The sequence below is a fragment of the Talpa europaea genome, assembly GCF_964194135.1.
Source record: "Talpa europaea genome assembly, chromosome: 1".
Classification (NCBI taxonomy): Eukaryota; Metazoa; Chordata; class Mammalia; order Eulipotyphla; family Talpidae; genus Talpa; species Talpa europaea.
Window position 1 is genome coordinate 143,563,449 of NC_140073.1, and position 24,828 is coordinate 143,588,276.

The 24,828-nt window shown below is 54.8% G+C and overlaps 1 protein-coding gene across 2 annotated transcripts in view; it reads right to left on the reverse strand.

Moving 5' to 3' along the window:
• The window catches only part of TNS1 (tensin 1), a gene marked incomplete at its 5' end in the record, with an annotated part of 217,855 nt that overhangs the window by 74,923 nt on the left and 118,104 nt on the right, over positions 1 to 24,828 (reverse strand). For both annotated transcript variants that reach the window (XM_084241657.1, XM_084241658.1), the window contains 10 exons: positions 110 to 170; positions 752 to 864; positions 4,598 to 4,681; positions 6,196 to 6,260; positions 6,647 to 6,769; positions 8,132 to 8,182; positions 10,355 to 10,526; positions 12,904 to 12,947; positions 18,909 to 18,959; positions 19,783 to 19,824. In XM_084241657.1, coding sequence (XP_084097783.1) covers positions 110 to 170; positions 752 to 864; positions 4,598 to 4,681; positions 6,196 to 6,260; positions 6,647 to 6,769; positions 8,132 to 8,182; positions 10,355 to 10,526; positions 12,904 to 12,947; positions 18,909 to 18,959; positions 19,783 to 19,824 — 806 coding nt within the window. The remainder of the gene's footprint in view (positions 1 to 109; positions 171 to 751; positions 865 to 4,597; positions 4,682 to 6,195; positions 6,261 to 6,646; positions 6,770 to 8,131; positions 8,183 to 10,354; positions 10,527 to 12,903; positions 12,948 to 18,908; positions 18,960 to 19,782; positions 19,825 to 24,828) is intronic.

Below are 24,828 nucleotides of genomic sequence, written 5' to 3' on the forward strand. Positions count from 1 at the left end.
CCACAGCCCCACCCTGGAAGCAGTGCTAGGCAGCAACCCATCTCTCTGCCCCTGGCCCAGGCCTTGGGCCTCGGGCATCCCTGGTCTCTTATTGCCACAGAATACCTACTAGATGCCAGATGTATAAACAGGTTGCATGGCCTGGTAGATCCGGAGAAATGGCCGACACCCTGTAAGAGAGGGATGCTGTCAGCTGAGATGGCAGAGCAGTGGGAGGAGGTGGGGGGAGAGGAGAGTGAAGGGGAAAGGAGAACGGAAGGAAGGACTGGGGCAGGGGGAGAAGAGGGAAGGGGAAGGTGGAAAAGAGGGAACAAAAAGAAAAGAGGAAGTTGAAAATAGAGAAAGAGGACGCATTGCTAACTTTTCCTCTGAAAGGCATTTTTAAGCTTATAAAGACATTGCCACATCTGACATCATCTGCTAGCAAGCAATGCCAGGTTCAAAGTCACTTTGCAAATGAATAGACAGAACACTAAGAAATAGGAAGGGTGGCAGCTGAGACTCCAAGCCTCTGACTCTACATGCAGAGTCCACATTTCTACCCCCACAGCTGCCTCTTAAGAGGAGACGCAGGGGCCCTGAAGACTAGGATGGAGGGTGCTTTGGAGGTAGGTGTGGGTGTGGCAACATTCATGGGAAGAGCCATGAACCTACACCTCAGTAAGAAATAATGCAGAAAAGAGAAGCAGAGAAAGAAAGGAGATGAGAAACAGAGAGGGGGGGGGGGCCGGGGAGAAGCTGGGGCAGGTACCTCCTTTAGACTCGAAGTTGGGGATGCCGTGCATGATCACATGGTGCAGGAACAGGGGCTTGTTGTTCATTTTGATGGAACCGGAGAGCAGGCCGCTGAAGTAATGTACATACCTGGAGGAGGGAGAGGGGTGGCTTCAGTGACGGAGGTGGGTACTGGGTCTCTTTACCCCCAAAGCAACGTCCTAGGTGGCGCTGCCCAGACCCTGTTTGTCCCCCCCACTCAGATGTCTCAGTGGTTGGGGTCTGCACCCCAGCACAGTACTGCCCCACAGTGCGGGTGGTGAGCAGTCAAGCAGGTACTGCTGAGTGTGCCAGGACCGAGCCAGTCAAACCTCCCACTTAGCAGCTACCAGTGCCCCCTGGTGGCCAATATGTACCCGTCTGTCCTGCTTCACCCCCAGCCCAGGAATCTCCAGCTGGACCGAAATTCCTCTCACACATGAAGGTCCTAGCGGCTTGCAACTGCAGGAGGCAGGCTGTTCAACCACGAACCAGCTCTGACACCCTTACACCAAGCCCAAATCAAGCTTAGACTTCTACCCACAGGCCCACCAGACACTGTCCAGCAAACAGAGCTTAATCCTTGGATTTTTGGGCATCACACTGAAGGGCATAAAAGCCTCTCTGTATCAATTCGCTAGACATTGGAAGATACCTAACTTCCGCTACATGTTTCTTTCTCTAGGGGCAACAGCCCCTGGTTCTTTTAGGAAAGATCTTGTTGGAAAAATGAAGGATTAACCCAGCTCCACTCCTTCTAGGAGAGGAAATTAGGTCCAGAAAGGGGCAGAGACACACAACAAAAATACACAAAGCTGAGAGTTGATGGGCAGAAAAGCAAAGAAGTCTGACTTCCAGATCATCTGCCAGAATAAGAGGACGGTCGCCTCCCAGCAGATTGGTTGGCGTTTCCTCTTCTCCGATTGCCCAAAGACATCAATCTGGGCCAGCTGGGCCAATCAGGACACACCAAGCCTCAGCAGGAGCCAATGTGGCTCTTGGGGATAGGAGGGATCATGACCATGACAATGTTCCCCTCCTGTGTCTTGGCCCACCTCCAGGCCTAGGGGCCACTGTCCCTGAGCCGGGGTGGGTCCACCTCGGACAACCCAAGCAAGATAATCTGATGGGCAGCACCAGCTCCTATTCAGGCCCCTGCCCAGCCCCCAGCCCCATTACTCAAACCGGAAACCCGGAATGGCGGGTTCCTATCGGGTTTCTTGATCGTGCCAACAGGATGTGTCTGTGTGCTGGGGACAATGAGTCCACGGGCGGGGTGACAGTGAATGGGGGAGCTGTAAGCAAGGAGCCTCCCACTCTCTCTCCCTGCCCTCCTCTGCTCCAAAGGCTCCATTCCCATTAAGCAACACTGAAAAGAGGCGGGAAAGTGGCAGCAAAGGCTGAGTAAATGCCACAGTTGCACTTTCACATTTGGCCACAAACAGAATGACCCTCCCATAAGCAGATGTGATGGCAGATACGAGCTGCAAGGCAGGCACAGGTCATGTGCACACACACATTCCAAGGGCTGGGCACTGCGGAATCTCTGAATAATGCTGTTCCCCATTCCCAAGGCTTTGAACTTTGAGTAGCGACTGCTCTGCCCACCGTCTCCAAGCCACATGGTGCCATCAGACATGATCATGCCCCTCTATACATGGGCTTTATCCACAAGCCAGGGATGGAGGAGGGAAAACTTGAGTTCTTTCTTCAGTGAGAAGACTCTCACTGACTCACAGCTGCTGTGTCTGGTGGCCTCGCCAGAATTTTCTGCACATAAATGCACCCCATTTCTGATTGCTGACCCCAGAGACTGACCACCAGGTGTTGTGTGCCCCAGGACTCGCTCATGTCTACTTGGGCTCCCACTACAATGGTGGAAGCAGCCACCAGCAGTTCCAGCAAAATTCCAGAAAGACAAGCAAGATGGGGTGATGGGGTGCTAGCAGGGGGCCCCCAGCACGGGGAGGCTAGAAAGCTCCAGGACCTGCACCTAGAGGACCCTGTGGCACAGCCAGTGTTCTGAGGGGCAGAAAAACCCAGAGACACTTTGGTCTTCAGGTCTCTATACTTGCTGCTCCCTCTGCCTGGCTCCCTCGCCCCCAACCTTCATGCTTCTTTCTCCCTGCTCAGACCACACCTGCTCAGAAAGGTAGGTCCATTTGCATCAGCCCCTCTCTTTCATTCTTTTGCTCTCTAGCCCCTCATGTTGTTTGGTTTTCCCCCTTGGCTTGGGTATTCACCAGAGGGTACACTCCATGAGATTGTGCCTGAGAGATTCAGCACCATGGCCCCCAAGGTGTAGACAGGTGTGACATACCAGACAGGTCACTTGCAGCTCCAGCCACACGGGGCTGGGCTGAGACCCGCTCTAGGTCACCACCCTGGGGCTGGACTTCCCTGCTGCTGGCTCCCACTCACCTACAGCCTCCCCCAAACCCACCCGGCCCTGACACTACCTGTGGCCTCCTGTGGTTCAGAGGTCACTAAACAGCATATGCCCACAAAGCAGAATCCAGGGCAGCCCTCTGGACATGACCACCCAGGCAGAGCCCTGGCCAAGCCACAAAACTTCCATGTGCATCCCAGCTCTGTCACTCCTCCCTGAGGACTCTGGCCATGCCGAGTCCCCTCCCCAGGCTCAGGCGCCTCATCTATAAATGGGGACACCCTCCATGCTCATAGGGGAGCTCGTCATTGATCACGCTTGGGCCTGAATCCACCTCCTCTGAGAGGTAGTCCCCGAGGCAGCCCTCATTAAAACAGTCTGTCTCGGGCCTCCCCGGTGGCGCAGCGGTTGAGTGCTGGGTTGCGAAGCTGCCCGCAGCCTCTGTAGTGCCGGTTCGATCCCCGGCTGCTCCCTGGTCACTGGGGGAGGGTCCCACATGGCACGCAGACCTCTCCTGCCGCCCGCTGCTCCCCTCAGCACTGTACTTCGGTCCTTCTGCCTGCTCTGCTCCCTGCTCTGGCTCTGGTGAATTCTCTCACTCTCCTGTGCTTCTGACTGTACCCAGTGCTTGAATGAATGAATGAATGAATGAATGAATGAATGAATGAATGAATAAATAAATAAATAAATAAATCTTAAAAAAAAAAAAAAAAACAGTCTGTCTCCTCCCACCATCTCTGGTGCCCCAGCTCTCTCTCCTCTCCTCTCTCAGCTCTGATGGCTATCTGAATGTCTCATCTGCACATGTACTTGCTGATGGCCATCTTTCCCAATAGAGTATTAGCTCACAAAAGTGAAGGATTTCATCCTGTTCAACTAGGTGTCTCCAGTGCTTGGAATGAAGCAGAGTGCCTAAAATTTGCTGAATGAATGAATGAATGACTGCATTTCTGCCCTGCTTCCTGCCTGGGCTATGGTGGCTGCTAATGAAACCATGTGGTTAGAAGACATGAGTCCAATTTTTAAAGCTCTCCCAGCAGAAGGTGACCGGCCTAGTGAGCACCGCTGACCTCGCAGGGGAAGGCAGCCATGACTTCAGCCTCCTATAGACTCATGTGATAGCTGAAGCAATGCTTCTACCTGACCAAGAACTGCTCTGCCTTCCCAGACAAACCACCCTCTGGCACCCAGACAGAAGCCTCCCTCACTGATGGTCTCCCCAGCACAAACCTCAGAAGCCAACTGCCATGCCCATCTGAGGGTACACACAGCTGTCTCCAGTGTCTCCAAGCTCATATAACTCCAGCTGGCACCTAAACATGCATGCTTGGTACACCCCTACCTAGGCAGGGCTGTTCCATCTCACATGGGCACACGAGGCTAGTCCCCACGTACAGCAAGTGCCAGCACACATGCATGCACGCACGCACACAGGCCACAAGCACAGAGACCCACCTTCTCTGGGACGGCTGGCCAATGGGCACAATCTTATCTTCATAGAACCGCTTCATTGCAAACCTGTCCAGAGCCTGGTCGGCACTGCAGGGAAAAAGACAAATGGTCAGAGAAGCCAACCCCCACATCCAAGAGTCCCTAGTCCCCTCGCCCCTGCTCCCTAAGACTCGCTGCAGAGACCCTGTGCAGAGACAGAATCCTGGTGTCCCTCCACCTGTGGCCACAACTCTGCATGGGGGTCTTGGAGCCAGACAGCCTGAGGTCCATCTCCAGCCTATCACTATTCCCACGTCTTGGCAAGCTAGGTAAAGTTTCCAAACCGCTTGTGTTTTCTCCTCTTACAAGAATAATAATCACACCTTCCTTGAAGGTCATCAGGGTGACCAAGTCACTTAGAAAGAGCTTGACACAGGTGGGCACATGGCAAAGACAAGGAAGCGCTCCCCACGGAGCAAATAAAGACCAGGCTGGGTTGGTGTCTTAGACACAAAACTACTGTCCTACAGGAAAGCCCTCCACAGAACGCCCTACCCTCCTCAGAGGGCCCAGAGACGGCGTGTTACAATAAAGAGGCTATGCAGAGCTCATGCTGGGCTTCCAGCTATGCCCCACCACGCCCAAAACATCCCCAAAGCGCTCCAGATCCACAGGGCCCCAGGATCTGCCCTCCCCGGAATCATTTCCTACTCCTCATTTCCCCTCTGGGCTCCAAACACACCAGCCCTTCACATTCCCTTGTCCTTCGTCCTCTCTTTACCTGGAGATCCTCCCAACTCACTTTATATGGCTCAGTTCTTCAAACAAACGCCCTGCTGCGCAGCCCACGTAATTCTGGTCTCTGCTCACGCATCAGCAACTTGAGAGGTCTCCTCTGACCCTATCCCCTGCCCGCCACCCCCCACCCCCACCCACCACTGGCTCTGGTCTCACGCAGCACTTATCACCTGCTATTCCCAGGGAGTTTGCTTATTAACCCCCACAAGGACAGTGGCCTGGCTGTGCCCACTGCCGCTCCCTAGCACCCAGAACAGAGCCTGCTGCCGCGGCTGCTCAGTAAGCACTGCACAATGAGCAGGGAACGAAGGACTCCTCTGTCTCTCTGCAAAATGAATCAGAATGGGCTTCCTCCGCTGGCTGTGTCCTATCCTCGCTCCAAAACACCTAAGTGGGCAGAGCACCAGCCCTGCTGGCCACAGGATGCAGACCAACAAGGATAACTTCTAGACGATCCTGCTGGACCAGATCGAACCCAACATTTCTTTCTGAATTTCGCCCTGTTTATCCAAGTAAATAGCAGTTTGGCAAGAAGTGACCCCAAGCAGCTGGCTAGATGGGGTGTCTAAAACGAGCCAGTCTCCCAAGGGTGCCCCCCCACTACTGATAAGAGGGACGGACTCTCTTCTCTTCTGCCCTCTGTCCACAGGCTCCTGCCGCTGAGCTGCAGACAGGCACCTTCTTTCTGTGGGCTCCACCTTGTCCTTAGCACCTCTGTCCCTTTGCTCCCACTCCAAGGAAGGGAGAGCCCATGGGTGGTGGTGATGGGGAGGGGTGTTCAGCTGTCACTACGCAGAGCACAGGACATTCAGGGGTCCTCTTACCTTGCAGAAATGTTGCTGTAGTGCATGTAGGCCGCGATGACAACACCTATCCTGCCTCGGTTTCCCTGTAAGAGTCCCAAGACACAAAGCCTTTATTTCTAAGGTGGGTCTATGGCCCAGAGCCCAGCCAGAAGCCTTGGAGAAAAGAAGGGAGGGACTGGAGAGAGGATGTAGTTTTATGGGAGCACAGAAGGAAGAAGGAGTATGCAGGGGGAGGGGAGAAACACAGCTGATCACCTACCACACTTGAGGAACCCACAAGCTGGTATCCCTCATTTCTTAGGGCTGCCCCCAGAACAGAATTATTAACCCCTAGAAAGGAGAATACACACAGACAGACCTGCACATTCACACAATGCAATGACAGAGGCAGGTATGACGCCTCCTCCAAGGATATGATCATGCACGTGTACACACACACACACACACACACTGCAGCCCCCACTCTGACCTTATTGTGTAGAACGACAACATTGTGGGGATCTGCATTGAGCCAAGTGTCCATGGCCTTGCAGACACTGCAGATCTTCTCCAGGGCTGGGGTGTGGAGGTCAGGCCAGCCAAATTCCAGTACCTGTGGTCAAGTCATGTGTGAAAAGTGGGGGAATCCCCAAAGAGCCAAGCAGGCAACAAGGCGGCACACAACCCACGTGCCAGCACCCGTGCTGCGCCATCAGCAGCCGGCCTCAGTTCCTGCCATCCCTCAGCCCAACTGGAAGGGAGGTGTGATGGCAGAGGATATGGCCCAGGGCAGGACACCAGGGCCCGTCTCAGCTCTGACGTTGTCACTGTGGGGCCTCAGGTAAATCAGGCTCCTCTCCCAGCCTCAGCGTCCTCATGTGTGTGCAAGACACGGGCTTGGTGTCAACACCCCAAAGTCCCTTCCCCATGACTCAAAGTGCTGCCTCCCCAGAAGGCCCCTGGCTTCCCCCCCATAGACAAGCTGAGGCCTGGCTCAGGTTGAGGGAAGGAAGAAAGAGAGGCGCCCCGCAGCCTGCGGCTCTTGTCCATGCCGTCAATTTTTCAAGCTGACCAAGAGGAGTCTGAGGGAAACCGAGCAGACTGAACAGCATCTTCAGATTCCTCGAAACTTTTCTGAACTCACAGAACATTAAAGTATAAGGTATTACCTTGGAAGGGGCCAGAGTGCACATATAACCCAGCCCATCCACTTTCAGAGGCACAAACGGCTAAGTTGCCTGTGCCCAGGGCCACAGAGCAGCAGGGGCCAGTGTGCAGGAGGCGTGGACACTAGGCAGACCCTGCACAGCCACCCGCAAGAGGTCAAAGGGGCGGCAGGAATGACCACATGGCCAAACCAGCACTTCCCAGCAGAATCCTTTCCACTAGCACTACAAAAATGTCAGCCCCAGCCTCACCCCAGAGGGCCTGTGTGCACCCCAGGGGCAGACCCTGCATCAAGCTTTGCTTTCTGGAATCTGTATCACAAACGGTAATAAACACAGAGTCCCCCTTCTCCAGGGTTTCGATTTTATAGGTTTCAGCTACTGGCCCTCCACGGAGGTCTGAAACCATTACGTGCATAAGATATTTTGAAAGTGAGGGTGAGAGACCACATTGACATAACTTTTATTACAGTATATTGTTATAATTGATACATTTTGCTATAAGTTGCCTATTTTATTATTAGTTATTGATGTCAGCAGCTTATATATAGAAAAAATAAGGTTTGGAACTCTCATGATTTCAGGTATCCACTGAGGGTCTTAAATGTACCCCCAAGGAAAACGGGGAACTACTGCAGTATTTGTCCATTTTTCAAGTAAAAGATGCAGCATAACTTTTAATCAGTTTTTCTAACTGTCACAGCACTTTCTCCCAAGATTCTCATGTGGGAACCTGTCTCTCCCAAGGGGGGGCACCCTTGGGAGACTGGCGGTGGAGAAGGCCCCACCCCAAAGGGCCAGGGGCTCACCTTGGCATGGAGCTTCGTGATGTCGGGTCTTCGCTCAGAGAGGTTGAAAAGCTGCAAGGAAGAGGAAGAAATCGTGAGCAAACATCTTCCCTGGCCCCCACCTCCCTCCTTCCCCACCTTCCTTATGCTCTCCCTCGCTCTCTTTCTCAAATGCTGGAAGTTCTCCCCATACTTGAATGCATAAGCATCCATCAGACACTGGCCAACAGGAATTCAGGTTCTTAAGATTAAGAGAGAGAGAAGCATGCAGACACTTGGCCACCCCCAGGACTCTGGGGACCACAGATAAGAAGGGAAAGAAACTTTGGATCCCACATGCCACCAGCCAGGGGGCCCCTCACAGCTCAGGGCATTCACAGGCAAGTGCTTATCACCTCTGGTTTCTGCTTTACATGTTGACCTCAGAACTTCATCCTATGAAGATGAAGCTGCTCAGTGGTCAGACACCCTCCATCAGAGGGTACAAACCACCCTGGGGGGCCCTCTCAGACCCTGCACATCCCTCTCCCAGCAGATGCCCTCCAAAACCTAACCACATTCCATGGGAGACCCCGAATATCTGACTCCTCACTGACATGGCAACTCAAAGACCACTATGCTTTTTCCCAAGGAGAACAACACCCCACAGTCAGAATGGAGGTGGGGTAGGAGACAGGGGGCAGGCAGTGGGCATTGCACAAAGACCTGGACTCCTAAACTAGGGAAGGATCTTTGATAGCTTCTAGTCCTCTCTAGAAGCCCATAAAGGAATACACTCTGTTGTGTTAACAATGCTACCACTCTCTAGCCACGATAAGGACTTTACATCCAGAAGCTTAATTCTCTCAACAACCGAAAGAAGCAAGAATGTTATTAGACCCATGTTACAGATGGGGTGGCTCAGCGAGGCTGAACGGTCAAGTTCAGACAGCAAGAGCAGAGCCAGCACTTGAACCCAGGATGCGCTGATGTTTGAAGACAGGCTCCTAACAACACTCAACACCACTGATGTCAAGCCTCCATGGTGGGAGGAAGAGTGTCCTGCAATAATCCACATCTGCCCGGAACTTCAGAACGTGACCTTATTTGGAAATACGGGCCTTTGCTGATGTAAGTAATTAAGGCTCTCGAGATGAGATCACTCTGGATTTGATGGGCCTTAAATCCAAAGGCTGGTGTCCTTATAAGAAGAGGAGAGGACACATGAGACACAGAAAAGAAGGTCAGGGGATGAGGAGGCAGAGAATGGAGCAACACAGCTCAAGCCAAGGTTCACCACGGATGGCTGGGAGCCACCAGGAATCACCAGAAGACAGGAAGAGACCAGGACCATCCCTTACAGAATTCAGAGAGAGGACAGCCTCCCTACACCTCGATTTGGACTTCTAGTTTCAACAATTGTGCAAAATAAATTACTCATTTATTAATAAATTATTTTAAGTCACCCAGTTTATGGAGTCTGTTAAAGCAGGCCTGGGGACCAAATGAAGCTTCCTATACCCGACTCTGTACAAACATTCTGGAAAGCCCCTCAAGGAGACTGTCTAGTCTGAGGGTCCATGTCACCCCCTGTAGTGGATCTGAGCCCTTCTCTGGGGCAGGACAGGTCCTATTGCTCAAGCCAGCCTTCCTGAAACTAGAGGAGACCACTGCCAGCCACCTTATCCACATCTGCAAGGTGATTCTCCTGAGTACAAGGTGCTCCAGGTAAAGCCCCATGCCAGCAACGCAAGGTGCCTTACAACATACGCTGCCACAGCTCTACCCTAAGACTTCCCAGAGACACCTGCAGTGTGCCAGCTCTGCCGCTTCTTGACCTGTGACCTCACATCCCACCTCTCTGTGCTCCAGTGAAGCCTGTTTCCTAGGGTTGTCGTGAAGGTTAAATACAAGGCAAGCAGCGAGAAGAGGGCCTGGCTCACAGTGAGCACTCAGTGACAGGCACTTTTGTTCATCTCTTCTCCAGATCCACACACACATACACATAAGTGCATGCATGCACACACATGCATTAGCACACACGGACGTGGCTTGGTTCCAGGTGCTGCATTCCAGCTGCAGACACACTCCTGATAGTAGAGATAGGCTAGAAGAAAGTGAAGACTCAGGCCTTGAGCGATGCCCAAGGCCAAAGGCAGGTATAGGAAGAGGAGGCGTTGGCCCAGGGGCAGGTGGGCAGAGACACTGACGGTGAGTTGGTGGCGAGCAGAAAGAACACTGGGCAGCAAGAGGTCCTGTTCTTACCAGGTAGTTACCGCCATGTTTAGACTTGAGCATCTGGGCCACCTCGCGGAGGTTGATCCGGAAGTTCTCCTCATTGGCTGTGCTGGGGAAGGAGACGGCTATGATCCTCTCTGTGACATATACCAGGTCCAGCTCACAGCTGTCCTCCATGGTCTGGCTCACACTCATGTTTCTGGGGAGACAGAGGGGAGAGGGAGACTCCAGATCAGAATGCAGCCCCCCAAGGCAAGTTCTAGGTATCTGCACCCCCTACACTCAATATGTGGCCCCCATGTCCATCCTAGGGAGCTTGGCTGCTCCGCGACTCAGAGGTGAGGCAGAGGTTTCCTGACAAAGCCAGTGCAGGCAGCAAGGCCCACCTGGGAGCACCAGAGAGAACAGAGCCAGGCAGGGCTTGGCAAGGATCTCAGAACCAGTGATGATACCAATTCGAGGTATACGTGAATCCTGTTGGCACTGTTTTCACCCCCATTCCCAGAGGTCAGAGCCAGGGCCAGAGCCAGCCTGGAGCCAGCGATTCTGTTCTGTCTCCCAATACGCTGCAGCCGCCCGGCAAGCAGAAGTCTCCCAAAGGAGCTCAGACTGCTCTGAAAGAGGAAGGAGAGCCACAGCTGGGTGCTCTCCAGCATCCCCGAGCAGCCTTCTGCTGTCCTTCCTGCTCCAAGGCTGCAGAGTGGGCGGGGAGGCCTCTCAGGGAAAGGGGCAGCTCAGGTGACAGATCACCTGGGCTCAAGGTAAACCAGACCACAGGGCTGTGCACATTCCAGCCCTCCCGGAGGCAGGCCGACTCCTGCCCTTTGTTCCCTGGCTCTCTCCCCACCTCTGGCAGCTCCCACAGCAGCAGGCTAGAACTGCTTCTTGGCAGTGGCCTCCCTGACCTCTAAGGGCCCAGAAAGCAGAGGGCGCTAAGCCCTCAGACATCCCAGCATTACCTATGCTCCTCTGCTCCTCCGAGAGGCAGGGAGCTCCCTGGGTGAGCACTGAAGAGGGGGCAAAGGAGCTCATGTGTTACCCCAGCTTTTCCTGCAAGAAGAGAGTCTGCAAAGCTCACTGGGGAGCTGACAGAAAGGAGACGTGCAAAGCCCACCTGAGAGCCTGAGAGCTCTCCCCAACCCACGCCTTCGTACCCCATGGCCACTGTCCAGGTGTCTCACACCACAGGGAACTTCAGCGACAGGGGCCACAGTCCAGCCCCCACGTGTCAAGAAGCAGGGCAGAAGCCAGATCTCCACCAGCGCTAACTCTGAGCCTAATTTCAAATGGGGCCTGGAGATGGGGAAACCAAGGGTGAAGCACAGCGTCTCCGTGGTGGCAAAGACAAGGACTGAGTGGCACAGGGAAGAGGGGGCAAGGAGCCCAGTGTGAACCTGACCCCCCAGCCTCAACCATTCCAGGTCCTGGATAAGCTTCTCACTGCAGTCTCTGGGGTGGGTGGAATTTCACCCTCAGGGTGCTGAAAACCCCAGGACAGTTCTGTAGGTGGTGACCAGGCTTGGACAACACATACTTACACCCCAAGAAAATGGATAGGAGGGCAGGGAGCCCCCAGCTGAACTGGGACCATCCCCACCTCCCCAACCTCCAAAACCCCTCTTCCTCCTGATTCCAGGGAAGAGACTGAAATGTCAGAAAAACCTGCAAATCCAGCTCCTCTTTCCAGGCTCTCCCTGAGTTCGGGAAGGGGAGCGAGGGGGACATGGCGGTGACAGGCTTGAGTCGGGAGCCCTTGGCACTCTGCTGCTCCAGACCACAGCCTGGTTCCCAGGGCGGAGGCAGAACAGCGCCACCACCTGGACAATCTTGGCATCGCACTCTGTACCCACCCACCTCAGGGGGTTCTCAGCTGGGGAGGAAGCTGGGGGTTCCTTTAAAGGGTCACTGAAGTCTGTGGGCAGCTGACAGCTGGGCCACAACTAGCCAGGTGCTTCAGCTACACCTGGCCCTCTCTGACTGGAGCTCCTCTCCCCAAGGCCAGATTCTCACTCATCTGAGGAAGCTTGGGGGGGAGAAAGCAAAGCAGGGGGGGAAGGGCCCAAGCCAGAGAACTGAAAACGCAGATGCAGGAAAGAAAGACTCCGGATCAGCAAGACAGGGAGCCCCCGCGAACCCCCTGCCCTAAGTCACCACTCCCAGCCAGAGCGAGAACTTTCCTTTGATGAGCGACCCTCCAACCCCCTCCCTACCCATGGAAAGGACAGGATCCAGCACAGGCTTTGACGCTAGCCACACCTGAAAGCCACACCGGCGCTGCCTCCTGGTAGCTGCGTGACCTTTACCCCTTCACCCCACCTCTCTGAGACTCAGTGCCCTCATCTGCCAAGTTGGAATAAAATACTTACCTTGCAGGGTCCTGGCAAGGACTAGCTGAGATCATGTAAGGAAATTAAGACTCCAGACCTGGCTTCGAGCTAGAACTCAAAACATGACTATTTGCAAGTGGCAGCTACCTACACCTCTCACTGCAGCTTTCGGGTCCACCCGTGCTCCCTAAGTGACTAGAACTTTCAGAGCCAGCACCCCACCTCCTGCCCCCCATGAGCCAGGCATACCTGATGGGCTGGAGCTGGACACTTGGGGTGACACTGGTGGAGCCCTGGGGAAGAGAAGAGAAGCAGTGTTATGGAGGAGACAGGCGGAGAGCTGGCATGGGAGTGGTCAGGCTGTGGGCAAACATAGATTCTTTTTTCCTTTCTCTGCCAACATTCCAGCACAGATACCCTAATACCCCAGCAACACAGTCACCCAAAGCCTAAAGCAGTCAATGCCAATTCTACGTGAGTGTACCTCGTGCCAGCCCCAGAGGGACACTCCTTCCTTCCTCGGGCAAAGAAGAAACCCCAGATGCTCACAAATGCACCACCTCTGGACTGGGGCCACCTGCTCGGGTATGTACTCAATAACAGTTACCAAGTTGATGAAAACCATTTCATTTTGATTCACAGGCACAATGCAATCGTAACCACCAGTGGAGAATACAGGCTGCAAGCATGAAAGAAAGAAGGACGGACAAGGATGACGGCACCCTTCTGTCCCGCTCTGAGCCTTTCTCCTCAACCACCAAGACCCCACACTCCTCTCCTTGACAGCAGCAACGCCCAGTCATTTGATCAGAAATTCTGAGATGAGGGCAACAGGCACGCCGGGGAGCAACCAAGACCAGTGGCAGGCAGCAAATCAGGCCCCTCAGGAGCCACCTCTGGCTCAACCACTCTCTTACTCCTCCTCCCCTCTCCCATCTAGGGCTGCCAACTGGGACAAAACTAGGCCTTGGGACCCAAGGTGGTGTCGAAAGATGGCAGGGTGGCAAGATGGCACAGGGTCAGAGCCCCACAGCCTCCCTCCAGCAGTTCCGTGTCACTCAACACGCTGAGATGCTACTGCCATGTCACATGTACAAGGGGGATTTCTGGGATTTCTTACGGGGCTGTTGGAAGATTGAAAGAAATTATGCACATAAGGTCCTTACAGGTTCTTGCTATTATTGTATCAAGGACAATTAAAAGACTAGTTAGGGCCTCCCCGGTGGTGCAGCAGGTTGAGAGCACCTTGCTGTGGAGCTGTCCGCAGCCTCTGCAGCATGGGTTCGAGTTCCGGCCGGCCAGGGAGAAACCTCTCCTGCCTTGCCCGCTGCTCCCCTCAGCAGTGTCTTTGGTCCATCTGCCTGTTCTGCTGCCCACTCTGTCTCTGGTGAATCTTCCCACCCTCCCACGCCTCTGGCCTGTACCCCAGCTCTTGTATAAGTAAATAAAAAATCTTTTTTTTTTTTGGTGGGACCCTCGCCGGTGGACAGGGAACGAACCAACGCTGCAGAGGCTGTGGGCAGCCTCGCAGCCCAGCGCTCAACCGCTGCGCCACCAGGGGAGGCCCTAAATAAAAAATCTTTAAAAAAAAAAAAAGACTAGTTAGAGGAACAGCCAAACATTCCCTTTATAGAAAATCAAAAGCCTGCACCACTTCATCCACCAGCTGCCACCCATCACTTCAGCACCTCACGATGCAGAGTCAGATGCCAACTTCCATTCCCTGACCGAGTCGAGTCCCAGGTCCAGGGCGCCTTCCAAGTATCCCTGTGCCTCCCAGAAACTGGCCTCTCCCAATCACCCAGCTGCAACCTCCTTTTAGAGGGACAGAACCACAATCTACCAAGGAGAGGAGAAACTGAGTCACACAGGGACTCACCCCCAAGATCTGATGACCAGCAAGACTCACCCTCAAACTTCAGGCTTGACCACTGGGGCCTCAAGAAGAGGAGTCCCCTTCAGCCCTCTCCAGGCCCTGAAGCACCTACGAGACGGAGGGGGAGAAGGACTCTCCATCCAGGCGCCCCTGAGAAGGCTGTGCCCAGAGTCCCCTCGGTCTGGGCTGCCACCCAGCTCCAAGCTCAGCCTCAGCGGCAGGGGGAAACAGCCAAGCTGGGTTGGCTGTCGGAGGAAAGTTCCTCTGTCTCCACAGCTCTCCTGGCCCTGAGGTCTTGGGTTTGCATGAGTCAGGCATGGGGCGGGGTGGGGGTAGGGGTGGGGACAAGGAGAGGTTTTCAAGCCCCAAAGCCAGCCGTTCCAAAACTCCCCACCCAGAGGAACGCAGAAACCCAGCACTTCATCCATCTCCATTACGCTGGTCCCTGATGAGGAGTCACTGAACCTCCCCAGGCCAGAGGCCCTGCTCCAGGCCCCAGGGCCACCCTGCTATAAATAGCCCCTTGGGTTTCATCTGTTGCTCATCTACAGCCACTTCTGGAGGAAGCTTCCATAGCTGCTTCGAACAACTGGAAGCCACAACTGCAGCCAAGGCTTTAGGTGTGGCCAGGACCCTGGGTCCTGGCCCAAGGAGCCGCAAGGAGACAAAGGGATATTGAGATGGGCTGGGTAAGGGCACTGGGTGCCAAGGGGAGTCGGGAGCCTCCTCGGACACAGCAAGGAGAAGGATGAGCTGGCTCCCAGTTCTCCCACCCCCCACCCATCATTACAACACTCCACATTCCTCGGCCTCCCCACCCCAAAAGAGCCAAGGAAGATAAATAAAAACTTGGCCCCAACAGTCTGGCCAGGCCACCTCCAGAGGTGATATGACAAAGTCCAAGCCCGCTCCAGTCCACTGTGCCGGCCAGCGACAGGGAGGCAGGGGAGGAAGTCGTGTTGGACAGTGACCCCACACAGAGGACGTGGACGGACAGCTGAACGGTCATCCCCCGATGAATCACTGGGGTGCTCTCTAACTGACAGGGCTTCCTGTTTTCTCCAAAGCTTGGGGGCATGTGACACCCACTGGCTGAGAGCAGATGTGCACGGGCCACATGTCGGATGCGGGGACACAGAGCCACAGGGAGATGGCAGAGTGGCGTGTGAGCAAACAACACCTAGCGCTTCAGAAAGCACGAGGGACCTCCCACCGAGGCTGGAGACGGTGTCTCCTGCAGCAGGTCCCAGCACAGACGCCTCTTCCAAGAGGGTGGAGAGCAGGCTGAGAGATGGGGTCACCTGTGCTACCCAGTGTGCTCATTCAGTACACCTGCACCAAGGTGCCAGGCATTGTCCCAGCACCAGGGACCAGAGCAGGTGACGGTCCTGACCTCAGAGAGCTGTCATCCTATGTGAGAGGTGGCCCCTAAGTCCCACCCACCCCCTGCATAAAATGGGACCCCGATTTACCTGTACCACATGGAGCCCCCAGGGAGAACTACCAGAGAGTTTTATAAAGAGCACTACAAAGACTGTATTTTAAAAAGAAAAATAAGCTCTGTTGGTCTGTGATACCATTCTTGTCCTCTCTGGGGTTTCTCAAAGTCTTTTAGTCACATGACTTTGAACTTCCTCCCTGCCCCGCCCAAGACACAGATCAATCATATAATTTTTGATTCAACTCCCTAGGCATCAAGAACTCCTCCCTATCATCATCACAAAGCGCAGTCTCTCCTTTGCTGGAAGGACATATGAAAGGAAATTCCACAGCCTTCCAAAACAGGGTCTCACTTCTCTTACTGTCGGGAAGTTCCGCCTGGTCTCTAACCCTCACCCTTCCTGCTGCAGAACCAGCCAACTCTTTTTGCCCTGTCCTCACTGCAAGCCGGGGCTGCCTTCTCGGCTCAAGGCCTGTGGCCCTGCAGCCTTTATTTGTTGCCTTCTACAGGCCATACAGTGAAGAACTCGAACCCCAGGACTTGGGTGGGGTTGGTTTGGAGCAAAGACTATGTGGGAAGAATCCTGCCTTCCTTTGAGGTCCACAGACCAAACACAACAGCTCTGGACCAAAAAGAAAAGCCATTTCCTGAGCCCAAATCCCCAGGGGATGCAGTTGAGGGGAGGGACTGTAAGTCAACCCCAGGGGCCAGGTCAGGCAGCCAGAGATCGGAGACCAATCTACGTCACGGGCCCAGCCCCATTCCTCTGTCTTCTCTGGGGGCTTTGGCCACCTCCAGTGCCCCCACACCAGCCCTCTCGAGCCACACCCCTTCCTCTCCCCTTCCTGTCCACCAGGCTGGATTTTTCCAAAACAAAGTGCGACACAGCACACCATCCACCAGCTCCACTACACACTGGCCCCGTCGGAGGAAAACAGCCATTCCTGCCCTGTGAGTCCTCAGCCATAGGCCAGAGACAGGAAAACAGCTCAACAAACAGGTCTATTATCACAGCAGCAGGCCCGGAGTTGCAAGCATGTCTCCTCGAAAACGGGTGCAGATTGTAAGGGAGCCCGAAGACTGGGCAAGAGACCAACCCATCACCTTGGGGTCACTCAGCCTGGGACAGGGTCTGGGAACCTTCAAGATTAGGCCTTCTCTCCTTTGCCATCATTCCAGAATTTGCTCACTTGTTTAGTTTTTCATGCATTCCTTCAACTAGACTAACTGGACCCTAATTCATCTCCTCCCTTTTCCCCTGGGCAGCACGACACCACCCTCACCACTCCTGACATCCAGACCAAGTAAACTTCCTCCAAGGAGACAGGCACGCCTTTCTTCCCCAGACCCAAGGCTCTACACACCGATGGGTCAATAAGTTCTTCCTGGTGTCTAACTTCACTCTCTCTTGCTGCAGTTTTACCTTGCAGGATTCTCTCGGGCTCTGGTGGGGTTGGAGAAAACAGCAGCCCTAGGACTTGGCTTATGAGTGTGCCCACATCATTGGGTAAAAGGCTTGGTTCCCACACCAACACCCTGTCCCTGGGCCAAGGGTTGGGAGTCCTGCGTGATACCAGATTCAAGCAGCAGTCGAAGAAGCGATGGAGAAGGTGCTTAGGGAGTCACTGAGTCATTCCAAGCCTCGACTTCCTCATCTGTAAAGTGGAACCATAGCACATGCCAGCTCCCTGCCCTTCATCAAACTAACAGTAATAAAAATAAATGTAAACTAAAAGTTACAATGTAAAACACACAGTAATAACAATGGCTAACAATCATGAAGCACACACTGTGTGTGCATTAAGCCAGTGAATCCTCAATAGCGGGTACACCCAAAAAATTCATTTCTCCCTGCACCCCAGTCCCAGAAACACTGCAAACTCAGACAAGAAGCCCTCCCCAACACACGTACTCCCTGCCCCTCAGACCCATGCCTACCTTCACCAGAGTCTTCCCCACTAACTTGAGAGGCATGTTCCTGCTCTGATGAGGCCTGAGTGGCCAGCACCCCTTTGCCGGGCAGGCTGGCCGTGTGGGGCTGCACCAGTGCAACAGAGTCGTGGCCGTGGGCACCCACAGAAGTGTGGCTGCCTGTGGGAGCCGCCTCCTGCTCCCGCCGCACCTCTCTCCAGGCCCACCCTGCCCCCCACTGTGGGTCAGGCAGCTGTCAGATGATAGGGCCCCATGCCATCAACAGCTCCCCCCCTGTGCCAACCGCCAAAACCACTCCCTATTCCTCTGCAGATCAGGGTGGGTAAGGATGGGGAGGCCAGCAGAGGGGCAAGTTATCAGAGAAGGCAGGGAAGAAAGGAAAAGGCCCAACTTTGTGGGGCGTCTGTCTGCAGTGTCAGCACAAGCACTGCTCAGAACAGGGTTCCGGGAGAGTCCCCTCTGGCCTGCTCTGGGGTTCTTCCATTTAAGGATCTTGCCCATTGTCCCCCACCAAAATGTCAAAGGCAGGAGGATCCCAAGGGGCCTACCTTCCTGCCTCCCCCCACCCCACCAAAACCACTGGCATTTAAGCCACATAGAGGATTCTGCCACTTCCAAAGTCTCTCTCTCCACAGAAGCAAAGCCTGTAATCCCTCCCAGCACTGATGAGCTTAGAGCCCAGGAGTCCCTCTTCAACTCTGCCCTTAGTCCCTCAGGCTGCAGGCTACCCGTCCGCCAAGGCTCACCACAAGCCAGGCCTCACGAGCATGTCCCTCCCTCCTCCCCACCCTGAGCACTGAGGTCTGGCAAAGTGATGGGCAAGTGAGCTCTGGATCCAGCTTCACTGCAGGCCAAAACCAAGACTGAGGCCCAGGGAGTGAGCAAGAGGGGCCTGCTCACCATCCCAGTGCCTTCTCCCCAGACACGTCTGGGGCCATCCTCCTCCCTGCTCCGCTGGGCACCAGGGGCTCAGCGGCACCTTCTCCCTTCTGTCCCCATACGTACGTCTTCCTCAAGGCTTTTCCGCGTGTTTCCACCCCGGAAGGCTCCTTCCCCCTGGAGACAGAGAAAAGGCAGTCAGAGAAGGGAGTCACAGAAACTAATCAGAAGGCGCCAGGTCTTTGACCTGCTGGGTTTGTGTGTGTGCGTGGTGGGAGGGGTGGGGAGAGCAAAGGATTGGCAGAAGGGTCTGGATGGGGACTTGGTTGATGAGCATTTCTTTATCCACTAAAGGCCTCTGGGAGCTAGCCGAACTCTCGTCTCATACTCTTCGTATGGGAGACACTACTAATCCCATTTTACAGATAAGAAAATCGAGGCACAGACTTATGTCTTACCTGTACACAATGAGAAGCTTGGAGGAGTTCAGACTTGACCCCAAGTCCTCATGCTCCCAAGCTATTATTCATGCAGCCACTGCCAGGAGACACTTCTCTTCTGCTAACCTCGGTTACCCCACACTGGGCTCCCCCACTTTGTCCCCTCCCTCCTCCATACAGCCTTCAGGAAACCATCTGTCTCTCTGCTAAGGCAGAATGATCAGTTGAGAAGGATCTGCCTGGCTTTCTCACATTCTACATATTTAATAAAGAAGCCCACATTTAACCACCAGCTTCTCCCTCTCGGCACCCACTCTGCCTCTCCCTCCCTGCCAGCTTAGTTCCCTAGCAGTCCATTTCCAAACTCAGAAGGATGGTCAGATTCCTGCCTCCCAATATCATGCATATTCCCATGTCTCCTGCCCAGCTCCCCCAAATCTACTCCCAAAGGAGGCTCCCAAACACATCTATCTGCTCATTGTCCCCCACAATCCGCTGTGGGTTTTGGGCCTCCCTACTCTTGCCCAGACTGCCCACCCAACCTGCCTGCTGCCACTCACCGTGTCCACTACATTCTTTGTTGCACTCTCGGTGTTGATGGGCTGTGGACAAAGGGAGAAAACAGTGTGAGGCCTCAGGGCCAACATCTCCCCTTGGCTGGCTCCCTAGGGCTGGAGGCCTGCTCGGCAGATGTCTCCTGAGGGCAGGACAAGGACACCAACCCCAGGCTCAGACTGGACTGCCAGGCCCTTGCAGATGCTGGGCCAGTGGTCCTGGAACCACTCAGCTGGACAAAGCTCACCAAGTCCTCTGACTCAGACAGCCACCGCCCTTCAAAAGGGAACAAGGGACAAGAACAGCTTCTCTTGTTCCCAGGGCCCAGCGTTGTCACCTGCAAGTCTCATTTACTCCCAGCCAGAACTCAGGAAGGTAGGCACCACTGCCACCCTTGAGGCCACTTGACAGAGAAGTTAAATGAGCGGTCGTCCATGAATGGGACCACAGGACTGGAAGCCCATCTTACGGTTCTGTGCACTATATTCTTGGTGTGAAACACAGCAGAGATGAGGGGCCTGCCAGGGCCCAGTTCTCAGTGGGCTGTCAGGCCCTGGCCCTGCCACTTGGAACATTTCAAGGTCCATGCCCCAGATGCCCTGCTCCATCCCGGCCTGCCCCCTCTAGACTCCTTGCTGACTCCCATGCCCAGACCTTTACTAGAAGAATGGCCTCCCCACTTTTCCTACAAGCACCCCTCCTCCGTGGAGGGGATGGGGTCCATGGAGATGTCAGGATGGGCAGAAGACCCAGCTGCCTCCTCTCTGGGCTAACCCAGTCTCCTGGGGGAGGAGTAGAACTGCTGGAGGGCAGGTCACAGGGGCCTTCTACTTCAGAGTCTACACAGCAGAACCAAGATCTGAACGCCGATCTCTCAACACAGTCTGCTTAATCAGTCTCCCTAGAAAGGTCAGAGAGGACAGAAATGGGAAGAAGAGGAGACCAAGTGCTGCCCCCACCTTATTCCCATCTTGAAGAGACACTCCCACCCCCCCCCCACCCCAGTAAAGGCTCCTCAGAAAGCCTGCCTGCAAGGGCTTGGGATTGAGTGTGCCAGTCACCTGAGGACACACAGGTGGCCAGCCCTCCCCCAGGGCTCTGATCCAGCAGACCTGAGGGGCAACCAGGAATGTGCATTTCTAACAGGTTTCCTGGTTCGAGGGACACCTTGGAGAAGCAGTGGTCCAAGCAGTGGTCCAAGCACTGGCAGCAAGCCACAGCCGCCACCCCACTCTGCTGCTGTGTGACCTGAGGCGGCCACTTCGTCCTTGCAGCTGCTTCCATAGGGCAGCCTGGTGCTCTTTGGTGAGAATCAAATGAGATAAAGCACAGAAGGCACTTAGACCGGGGCCTGGCACTCAGAAAGCTCTCCATAAATGTTAGCTGTTGTTAGTATTTATCCTCTCCACCCCGCACTCTCCCAGGCCTCGGACGGCCCACCCTACCCCATCCCTCCCGGGTCTGGCACGATGCAGACTGAGGAGTTGAGTCAATATTAGAAACCACAGGCCTCAGCAGTGCAAGAGAAACTCTCCCCCTGCCAGCAATCATATGCACACCATCCCCTCTGCCCCCGCCCTTCCCCCTTGCCAGCTGGAAGCAGGCCACAGCCTAAGCCTGCCAGCCGTCAGATGCCTTCAACTTACTGCTCAAAATGCTTTCTGAGAAGCTAAAAATTTCCAAAAGCCCCTCCCACCCGAAACACCCAGCATTTTCCTGCAGTGTTTGCAAACAGGGCCCAGCATGCATGCCTTGCCCCCACCCTTCCTCCACCTCAGTCCTCCTGGGAAGGAGGGTTTCTGTTTCCCCAGAGCTGCCAGCACCGGGGCTGCGGGGGACACCAAAGGCAAGGGACTGGCAACTGAAGGCAGGGTCTCCCTGGGGCTGCCCCTGGCCCAGGCCCTGCAGAGAGGGTGGGGCAATAGGGAATGAGCTTCTAAAACAGCAGCCCCAGAATCCCAAAGGCCAGCAGGGATCACAGGCTCAGCTATCAGCCCACCATCGGCATGAAGACACACAGCCTCTTTACCCCCTTCATTGGGTTATTTGTCTTCTTAGAACTCATCGCTCTCTAACACACTGTATATTTTATTTATCACAGTTAGCGTCTGTCTTTCTCATTGAAATGTAAGTTCCCATAACCCCCAGAGCCTAGAACTGTGGCTGGCATGCTGGAGGCCCTCAGCAAATGCCTACTGAATGAATAAATCAAGAGCGGGTCCCTCGCTATCTTCCCTGGACCCTGCCTATGTTCAGCGTGGGCAATGCAGCTGGCACCCCTGGGACTCTGGAATCAAGGCCCCTGACCTCCACCTTCACTTAGGTTTTGGCCAGGACTTTTCTATACCCACCACACAACAGACACCCTCCTCACAACATCAGCTCTGACTTTAGACATCATGTCCCTCCCCACTTCACAGATGAGGAAACTGAGGTGCAGGGAGGTAGCACTCACCCAGCCTCTCATGGTGAGGGTCGGGGCAGGACTGGGGTTGGCAAGTAGCCAAGTCTGTCACCAGCTCACATCACCCCCACCACCCCCACCCCAGCCAGCTCTCAGGCAAGGGTCACTGGGTGCCCCCCAGTGGTTACTCACTTCCTTTCCCCTCAGGCTCAGCTGTAGAAGCGCAGAGCAGAGACTCCAGACAGGAATAGCTCCCTCTACTCTGGCTCCCCTGCTAAGCAATCCCAGGACAAAATTTGAAATTTAAGGACCCCAGGCTTTCCAAACTGAGGGCAACCAACTCACAGCCCAGCCAAGAGGTATCTAGACCTTGCCTTACAGGCAAGCAGGACAACTCCAAGTGCAGCCGGGAACGGAGGGCATTACTGGGTGGGTCCAGTGCAGCTGGACAGCTGAGGCCCTTGGTGAATGCTCTTAGACTCAAATCCCGGCAGAGCAGGCACTAGGGTGAGGCACGTAGGGCAGAAAGTGCAGTGAGGCGCTCACACTCTCAGGTTGCAGAAAGTGCGCCCCAGCAATCCCAAGGACAAAGCCTGTGCCCACAGGGCACCCTTAACTGCCACCCTGGCCATCCCTCCTCTCACCTTGCACAATGCAGGTGCAACAGCACTGATGACCCACGAGTGATTCCCTGGTGACGGGATCGGGCACTTTTGTGTTCACCAACCCTCAAAAGCACCCTGTGGGGTAAGCAGGACCCCATTTTACAGTTGAGGAAACTGCGGGTCTGAGAAAGCCAGTACTTTGCCCACAGCCAGCAGGTGTGAGCGCTGGTATCTGACCCTTGCTCCATATATTCCCCTCACGTTCCCTCTTCTCTCCTCTCCCTGGAGCTGGTCTCATCCCCTGCCTCTTACTCTTAACCAACTGCCCTCCGGTTGGGAAAAGCTTTCTGAGACTCAAAGACTCAACGTCCCAGGTCCCAGCAAAAGGAGGCTCCTTCCACACACTTCCACAGGAAGAGGAGGAAACGGGCTGCCTTGGGAGGGACTGAGCTCACACACCAGAAAGAACTTTCTGAAAGTGAGGGTTGCGAGCCACAGGGTGGGTAAGGGAAGCTGCACACCCTTTCCTCGATTTTTTCCCCAAAACACAGACACACATGACTTCTCTATGCATGCATTTATCCCCCCCCCCAAACTGTGCACCCCAGGAGGCTGAGGGGGCACCTGGAGGTTCGTGCAGTAGGGTGCATTGGTAGCCTGCAGGGAGGGTGGGCTGGGAAAAATGTCTGTGGGCTGCTGTTTTGGAGGAAGGAAAAGGCAGCAGGCCATAGTGTGGGGGGAGGTGCCCAAGTCCAGGCTGGGGGTGGGGGGAGGGGGCTGGCGCAGAATGTGGACTCAGCCTCCAGAGGAACATTCCGTCCAGAAATTCCTCACACCCTCCCCCCTTCTACCCCTCCAGCTCTCCCCACTCTTGCCCCCTGGGAGGCCTGGAATCTGGGCCTTTTTTTTTTTTTTTTTTCAGTCCAAAAAGACCCTGTGATGTCACAGCTACTGCCTTGGCAAACTGTGAGGTCATGGGCAGGACCTCCTATCAGGAAGGGAAGGGAGCTGGTGGGTAGGGCCGGTGGGGGCTGGGATGTCCTCTGCCCTAGGAATGAGGAAAAGTTATTCCAGGCTCACTTGTTCCAAAAATAGAACTCTAAGCTGAAGAAGGGAGGGGGCTGAAAGTAAAAGGGAAGGACAAGGAACCCCCATTTACAGGCACTCAGAGGGGGCATGCCAGGCGGGGAAGGCCCAGTAGGTATAGACAGATCTCACTGAACAGACCCTTTAGCCAGGGGTGGGGTGGGGGCATTAACAATAATAACAAAAACAACTGCAGCAGCACTAGCATTTTAAACCACTTTTGGCAAATAAGGAAACTGAGTTTCCTGGGGAAGGTGGTGGCCAGCTCAATATGAACTGAGTTCTGTAGCTCCAAGTCTGTGTTCTCCCCTCCCCTGTGTTACTTCCCTTCATGCCAGGAAGGGGGAGCTAGGAGGGCCAGTGGCTGCTGGGAAGGCACCAAGCAGGCGGGGCTGGGCCAGAGTAGAGGGGAAGCCAATAGCCTGAGTCCCTGAGTGTTTGGCTGAAGTTAATCCCAGGCAAGGGGAGGCCATCAGAGCAAAACAGCAGGCTGGATGTGATTACATGGAATGCTATGCCAGGCTTCACCGGCACCTCAACCCCCAGGAGGGGCCTAGGCAAGCCCACTCCTGTCCTCAGGACAATTCACCCCGAGGGACCCAGCACCCAGTCACTGATTGAGGCTGGGCAGCTGCAGACACCCTCACCCAGGCTCATACAAATCTCGGCCCCTCCTGTCACACTCCCCACCACATGTTGTTCACCTTCCTTCAGCCGGGGAACCGGGAGTCCACGATTCCCGTGGCTCTTCCTCCAGGCCCCTCCAGCCACCCTTGCCCAAGTACTCCCCTTGCCAGACTGAGCACCTGCACCAGCCTCACCTGGTCCACCCTACCTGTACCAGCCCTACCCTCTCTCCTTTTGGCAGCCCCCTAACCAAGGAGCCACCCCACAGATGGCAGGGTCCTGGCTCTCAAGCCCTGCTGGGTCACTTCCCCACTCCAGGACCCATAATG